Here is an 8,095-nt window from a genome sequence, read left to right as displayed (position 1 = left end):
GTGGTGCCGGAACTGGTTGTACCGGGCTGGGAACACACACCTCAGGGCGAGTGCGGGGTGCTGGAACTGGAGGCCTGGTACGTGGTGCCGGCACCGGAGGGCTGGTGCGTGGGGCTGCCACAGGAGAGCTGTTGCGTGGGGCTGTCACAGGAGGGCTGGTGCGTGGAGAAGGCACCGGATAGACCGGACCGTGGAGGCGCACTACGGGTCTCGAGCACCGAGCCTGCCCAACCCTACCTGGCTGAATGCTCCCCGTAGCCATGCCAGTGCGGCGAGGTGGAATAGGCCGCACTGAGCTGTGCTGGCGAACCGGGGACACCATGCGTAGGGCTGGTGCCATGTACCCCGGCCCGAGGAGACGCACTGGAGACCAGATGCATAGAGCCGGCTTCATGGCACCTGGCTCGATGCCCACTCTAACCCGGCCGATACGAGGCGCTGCTATGTACCGCACCGGTCTATGCACACGTACTGGAGACACCGTGCGTATCCCCGCATAACACGGTGCCTGCCCGGACCATCTCTCTCCACGGTAAGCACAGGAAGGTGGCTCAGGTGTCCTACCTGACTTAGCCACATATAGCCACGTATAACATCCCTTGCCGTCTAGAATGTCCTCCCATGTCCATTCCTCTCGAGCTTTCGGTCGCTGCTGCTGCCCGTTACCACGCTGCTTGGTCCTTTGGTGGTGGGTGATTCTGTAACGTCCATCGTTAGGAGAAAGAGAGGAGGACCAAGGTGCAGCGTGGTAAGTATCCATTTTAATAAGGATACTTGAACATAAAGAACAAAAAACAATAAACTGACAAAATAAACGAAGACGAAACAGTCCCGTATGGTGACAACACAGGAACACACGAACAGGAACAATCACCCACACCCCACAATACAAAACAGGCTACCTAAATATGGTTCCCAATCAGAGACAACAACTAACACCTGCCTCTGATTGAGAACCATATCAGGCCAACACATAGAAATAGACAAACTAGACATACAACATAGAATGCCCACTCAGATCACACCCTGACCAAACAAAACATAGAAACATACAAAGCAAACTATGGTCAGGGCGTGACATCTGTGCCCAGTGGGACTGTACGGTAAAGCTATTTGTTATGTTGGTCTTAAGGGAAATTAACTTCTTCACTTGTGAACTGTAGAAACAAATTGTTTTTGTATAATTGCTTAACAGTTTACATAATGCCATTAGTACATAGTTGTGTCACCAGAAAAAGTCTGTCACCTCCGGGAAGATGTTTAAGGTGGAATATAATTGTCACGCCTTCCTCAAGCTGATGCAACTAATGTTTTTTTCAAATTCTCCCTGACTCTCTCTGTATGTCAGGTCTACACTAACAACAACAATTAACCCTCGCACCTCGACTAAACCAGAGCAGGAAGTTAACACACTTGCACTCCTCACATACGTAGTTTCATGATGGTTAATCAGCCACACTGGCTCAGCGTTTCTGCTAAGCTGGCAAACATTCCACTTCTTTGACCGGTACTGTAGGCAGGGGTTGTACTGTACCTTCTCCCCTGTGTCAATCTGACACTGTCTGGCACTATTGAGAAGAAACAAACTCTGTATCTATCAGAAGGCACATACTGTACCTTTGGTCTGTAACTGAATCTGACACGTTTTGCGTATGTAACATATTGATATGCCAACATGGCCTATGAGTCTATTTGCATCTTGTTTGCCTGTATACAAACTACGACCTTTGGCTCCCAGTTTGTTTAAACAACAGAAGGCCAGTCTGACTTGCGTACATTGAACATATACCTCTAGTGTGGTCTGAAGGTAATGATAATAGAAAACACACAGTGGCTAAATACTCTAGGAAGTGGTCTTATCCAAGGAGCTGACTTCCTCCTGCCCAACATTAGACTGAAAGGCAGACCGTGAAATAGGGCTATTCTGGGGTTTGAGGAACTGTGAAAATAATTTTGTTGACAGTGGTGGTGGTTTGTGAATTGTACACACATGCTGTAGTTGCGGGAATATGTTTTTCACGCTGTACAGTTGGTTAAAATATTCTAAATTAGTTGAGTAGCTTTACAGGATAGACTAATGCTTTCTGCACCTATTTCCTCACAGAAACTATGAAGAGAGAGGTAAACGCCGGGGTGAATTTCCTGAGAAGCCTAGCCGTGGAGCGGGGTGGCTTGGATGGAACCAAAGCTGACGCTTTTGCTGGAAAGCTGCGGCAACTTCTGTGCGACAAATTCAAAGACCACTGGTACCCCGACAACCCCAACAAAGGACAGGCATTCAGGTAAACAACAAGGGAAGTGAAATATTAAAGAATTTAAGTAACTGGGTTGTTATTTCGTGTGGATGTCTATGAGAAGATACACATACAGTGCTGTGGAAAAGTATTTGCCCCCTTACTGATTTCTGAATTTTTTGCACATTTGTCTCACTTAAATGTTTCAGATCATCAAACAAATTTAAATATTACACAAAGATAACCCAAGTAAACACAAAATGCAGTTTTTAAGTGATGATTTTATTTATTAAGGGAAAAAAGCTATCCGAACCTTCAAAAAGTAATTGCCCCCTAAACCTAATAACCGGTTGTACCACCCTCAGCAGCAACAACTGCAATCAAGCATTTGCGATAACTGGCAATGAGTCTTTCACATCGCTGTGGAGGAATTTTGGCCCACTCTTCTTTGCAGAATTGTTTTAATTCAGCCACATTGGAGGGTTTTCGAGCATGAACCGCCTTTTTAAGGTCACGCCACAGCATCTCAATCGGATTCAAGTCCGGACTTTGGCTAGGGCACTCCAAAACCTTAATTTAGTTTTTTTTAAGCCATTCAGAGGTGGACTTGCTGGTGTGTTTTGGATCATTGTCCTGCTGCAGAAACCAAGTGCACTTCAGCTTGAGTTCACGAACTGATGGCCGGACATTCTGCTTCAGGATTTTTTGGTAGAGAGCAGAATTCATGGTTCCATCAAATCACAGCAAGTCGTCCAGGTCCTGAAGCAGCAAAGCAGCCCCAGACCATCATACTACCACCACCATATTTTACTGTTGGTATGATGTTCTTTTTCTGAAATGCTGTGTTACTTTTACGCCAGATGTAACGGGACGCACACCTTCCAAAAAGTTCAACTTTTGTCTCGTCAGTCCACATAATATTTTCCCAAAAGTCTTGGGGATCATCAAGATGTTTTTTTCCAAAAGTGAGACGAGCCTTTATGTTCCTTTTGGTCAGCAGTGGTTTTCGCCTTGGAACTCTGCCATGGATGCCATTTTTCCCCAGTCTCTTTCTTATGGTTGAGTCATGAACACTGATCTTAACTGAGGCAAGTGAGGCCTGCAGTTCTTTAGATGTTGTTGTGGGTTCTTTTGTGACCTCTTGGATGAGTCGTCGCTGTGCTCTTGGGGTAATTTTGGTAGGTCGGCCACTCCTGGGAAGGTTCACCACTGTTCCAAATTTTCTCCATTTGTGGATAATGGCTCTCACCGTGGTTCGCTGGAGTCCCAAAGCTTTAGAAATGGCGCTGTAACCCTTTCCAGACTGATAGATGTCAATTACTTTTTTTCTCATCTGTTCCTGAATTTCTTTGGACTACTTCACTTTGTCAGACAGGTTCTATTTAAGTAATTTCTTGATTCATCAGGTCTGGCAGTAATCAGGCCTGGGTGTGGCTAGTGAAATTGAACTCAGCTTTCCAAAAATGGTGATTAACCACAGTAAATTCATGATTTAACAAGGGGGGGCAATTACTTTGTCACATAGGGCCATGAAGGTTCGGATAGCTTTTTTCCCTTAATAAATAAAATTAACGCTTAAAACGGCATTTTGTGTTTACTTGGGTTATCTTTGTGTAATATTTAAATTTGCTTGATGATCTGAAACATTGAAGTGTGACAAATGTGCAAAAAAATAAGAAACCAGGAAGGGGGAAAATACTTTTTCACATCACTGTACATGATAAGTTGACTGTGGTCCAGGTGAACAGCTCTCTGCCCTTTGACTTCTCTTAGGTGCATCAGGGTAAGCGAGGGGGTGGTGTGTGATGAGGAGGTGCTGAGAGCGTGTGAGGAGAGCAAGCTCAAACCCAGCGAGCTGGGCCTCCCATGCGAGATTGCGCTGTGGATCGACCCACTGGAGGTGTGCGCACGGTGAGTCACACTATGTTACTCACACGTGCACAGACGTACACACACAGTGAGACAGTGACATACTCAGTCTCAGAGACGGAAGGCAGAGGAAGAAGGTTTTCATTCATTGTACAGTCATACAGTCAGCTCTCTGGAGGTACCATATTTATCATCATGATGCATGTGTTGTACGAACCTGCCCATTATGTGATGACTCATCAAGTTACGGTAGGAGGAGGGTGAGAAAATACAACAACTACAATGCGGGAATGATCCTGAGGGAGATGGGTTGATAGAAGTGAAACTGTTAGACCCTTCAAACTTTTACTGCAGTGGGCTAAATCACGGTCACACAGAGTGATTATTGGTAGTCTTAAACAAATCTGTTGCGAAACAAAAGCATACACTTCACACACATGGTTATGGGCTTAAAAAAAAGAAGACACCTGTTCCATGTCAGATATACAGTTGAAATGTATTCAATTTAAAGTTTGCATCCTAATATTACACTTTCTATACATCACAGAAGACTGAAATGTTTAAATAACGTTTGACATAGAAACACCAGATTTCCGGTGTTTTTTTTTATTATGAAATTATGAAAAATATGAATAACATTCCACCCATGAGGCCACTAGGTCATTTGACTGCAGGAAAGGGCTACAAGGTGGTTTATAGGTCATTCCAATGTGTTTTGTTACAGAAACTAATGTATTCTCTTTCCTCTCTCACAGGTCAGGGGAGAACTGCAGATACTTCACAGTAGCTTGTTTCAAAGAAGGAGAGGAGGAGGATGAGGAAGATGTGAAAGGAGACAAAGATGTTGACCTGGATACGTCCGACTACCACTCTGCCAGCTCGTCTGACTGTGGCTCTGCTGTCTCCAGCGATACAGAGGAGGAGGGGAAGGATGGAGAGACGGACGGAAGAAAAGATGAGAAGACGAAAGAGAAAGAGGGAAAGAAAGAGAAGGAGAAGGCGGGGGGCGAACCTTGTGTGATTTCCATGATGCCCAGGGTTCGGCACAGGTTCAGGGTGGAGCATGCTCAACAGAAGGTCACCAAAACACTGGTAAGAACTTTTCTGTTAATCTACATTACCTTAATGTGGTACCAAATCTCCCTCTCTGACATCCACAATGTAGCATTATGGACAAGTGGATTCACGTAGCACCAGATCCTACACATCCAGAAGAAGTGATCTCTAAGTACTATCTGATTGAATTGAAGATGAATTATAATCGAAATCCTATCTAAGTTCTCTCTCCCTCTGTTCTCTCTCTCTCCAGCTCCAGCCCACCTCTCAGCATTACTTCTACCACCCTGCCCCTGTATGGCCCACAACATACAAGAAGAAGGGTCCTGTGTTCCTCACCACAATATACGCGCCTCCACCTCCACCTCCTCCAGCGTTCGGCTACTACGTCCTGCCCCAGCCACCCCCGCAGTTCATCATGCCTTATGCCACTCTGCAGCCATGGGGGGCTGTGAAGAACTAAACCAACTGGTTAGAAAGTTAAACTGCTATTTTACATATGAGCCGATCACGCATTAAGCCAATCACAATGGGTCTATGCAGGTTTTTGAAGGTGTGGGTGAGGCGCAATTAAGATCGTTTGACAAAATATTTGAAGGGTTAGCGAGGAGCAGAACTTGATTCATTATATCATTTTTTGATTGCTGTACACTTCTTTTTCTTCTTTTTGGTGACAATCAGTTTTGGGGATTTCCTCTATGTAAATGTCTTAGGTAGAATTGCCACTGAAGTAAACAGGGAATATACTAAAACAGGCATTTAGCAAATATTGCTACAGGCACTTCCCTAAGGGCTGCCAGTGTGTTTTGGTTTAGGGTAATCCACTGATTAAAAGTAGTCTATTCATATTGAAAAAAAGCAGTGGAACTGGCTTTGAGGTCCAGAGTGTAGTTTGAGGGCTGTATTCCTTCATTGGGTGCTCATAACATCTCAGGAATCCTCAGCAATAAGCTGAAAAACAAAGCTTTGATGATTTTAGATATTTTTGTAAATATTATAGACTACCTTTCATCTGTCACCTCTATGAAGCATCAAAATGGTAAATGTGCGCTGTAAGATATAGACCATGTCATGGTCCTGGTGGGCCTAAAATACTTCAGTTTTTTGTTTCTACCTGGTAGTTAATTGGACTCACTTGGTGTCACAGGTCTGAATTAGTCCCTGATTAGGAGAGGATGACAACCAGTAGTGTTTCGGCCCTTCAGGACCAGGATTGGGCAGCCCGGCTATAGACTGTAACGATATGCAGCTACATGTGGTAACATATGTACCGTGTCTCTTGAATTCTCAGAAGCTGCATCTAACTGCACATCATTACAATATAATGTATCAATACGAGACAATAGTCTTATTATTTTTGACAATTCACTGTGATTGTAACCTGTATATTTTACCTGTCAAGTACAAACCTCTCTCTATTTTATAATGATTAACAGACCAACCAGAAGCTTTTTGTACATACTGTTAACCTATTAAGAAAATGTAATTATCAACCACATTTGTTTTTTTTTAAATTTGTTGTAATTTATTTTTCCACCTGTGGGTGGTACCAAATTCACTGTTGTAAAGTCAAATTCCATGCATATTTATGGAGATTCTTTGTTTTACATATCTTGATAAAGTTTGTAGTGTTGGTGCATGTATAATTTTAATAATTATTTGTTTATCATTTCCTTTTTTAGAAATCTTTAGTCTGATAAAGGCCAGATTGAAGAACATCACAATTGTGATGTACCCTTATAATCTCCACCCGGCACAGCCAGAAGAGGTCTGGCCACCCCTCAGAGCCTGGTTCCTCTCTAGGTTTCTTCCTAGGTTCCTGCCGTTCTAGGGAGTTTTTTCTAGGCACCGTGCTGCATTGATTGCTGTTAGAGGTTTTAGGTTGTGTTTCTGTATAGCACTTTGTGACATCTGCTGATGTAAAAAGGGCTTTATAAATAAATGTGATTGAGTGATTGCTGGGATAAAATGGGTCTGAACTGAACTGTATTCACTGCTGTATAATCAGTCTTCCATGGATTTACTGTAAATAGTTTTATATACTGGAAATAAAAAATGCTTGGGTGATCCAAATGTTTAGCTTTAATATGAATAGATGTTTTCATAACTTAATACTTATATTCTATATTTTTATACTGGCTTTTATTGGCCCATTGATCTGCTCTGGATGCATATTTATTAAATTGTATTAATTGCCTTTTCACTTGTTCTGAGTACAGAGCAGTACTCTGTTCACACAATTCTTACTGTATCTGATAGACAATTGTCCATGCTAATGTCTATGTTAAGCTGTGTCAGTTTTTATACTAATCATCTCTCTGTCTTGTCAGCACATAACATTAAATCAACCGATTTATAAAATCAAATTGTGTTTTTGCAATCTGTTACCTTGTGTATACTGTACTGTTTCACACAGACAAGTACTGTATTGAGAGAATATGTATATATTTACATGCGCAAGAGCTGTCTGTACGCTACCTCAGGCCAGAATCACTTGTAACTAAACTTTATAGCAACATACACTACATCACCAAAAGTATGTGGACACCTGCTCGTCGAACATCTAATTTCAAAATCATGGGCATTAATATGGAGTTGGTCCCCCCTTTGCAGGCCGTCATTGTAAATAAGAATTTGTTCTTAACTGACTTGCCTAGTTAAATAAAAGGCTGCTATAACAGCCTCCACTCTTCTGGGAAGGCTTTCCAGTAGATGTTGGAACATTGCTGAGGGGACTTGCTTCCATTCAGCCACAACAGCATTAGTGAGGTCGGCACTGATGTTGGGTGATTAGGCCTGGTTCGCAGTCAGTGTTCCAATTCATCCCAAAGGTGTTCAATGGGGTTGAGGTCAGGGCTCTGTGCAGGCCAGTGAAGTTCTTCCACACCGGCATTGTCATGCTGAAACAGGAAAAGGCCTTCCCCAATCTGTTGCCA

At 43.1% G+C, this 8,095-nt stretch overlaps 1 protein-coding gene across 1 annotated transcript; it reads left to right on the top strand.

Annotated features, from left to right (window-relative positions):
* Positions 1-486: 486 nt before the first annotated feature.
* Positions 487-7,525, top strand: LOC120030791 (maternal B9.15 protein-like). The gene is made up of 5 exons (XM_038976225.1): positions 487-532; positions 2,105-2,282; positions 4,008-4,145; positions 4,859-5,195; positions 5,413-7,525. The coding sequence occupies exons 2-5, from the start codon at positions 2,110-2,112 to the stop codon at positions 5,620-5,622; spliced, it is 858 nt and encodes a 285-aa protein (XP_038832153.1). The 5' UTR covers positions 487-532; positions 2,105-2,109; the 3' UTR covers positions 5,623-7,525.
* The last annotated feature ends 570 nt before the right edge of the window (positions 7,526-8,095 follow it).

This window comes from Salvelinus namaycush, chromosome 37 (assembly GCF_016432855.1).
Source record: "Salvelinus namaycush isolate Seneca chromosome 37, SaNama_1.0, whole genome shotgun sequence".
Taxonomy (NCBI): Eukaryota; Metazoa; Chordata; class Actinopteri; order Salmoniformes; family Salmonidae; genus Salvelinus; species Salvelinus namaycush.
Note: the sequence above shows the minus strand (reverse complement) of the source record. Positions and strands in the feature narration are given on the sequence as shown.

Coding starts and splice junctions, on each gene's coding strand:
- LOC120030791 (XM_038976225.1), top strand. CDS start 2,110: ATGAAGAGAGAGGTAAACGCCGGGGTGAATTTCCTGAGAAGCCTAGCC. Junction 2,283..4,007: donor AACAAAGGACAGGCATTCAG/GTAAACAACAAG, acceptor GACTTCTCTTAG/GTGCATCAGGGTAAGCGAGG. Junction 5,196..5,412: donor AGAAGGTCACCAAAACACTG/GTAAGAACTTTT, acceptor CTCTCTCTCCAG/CTCCAGCCCACCTCTCAGCA.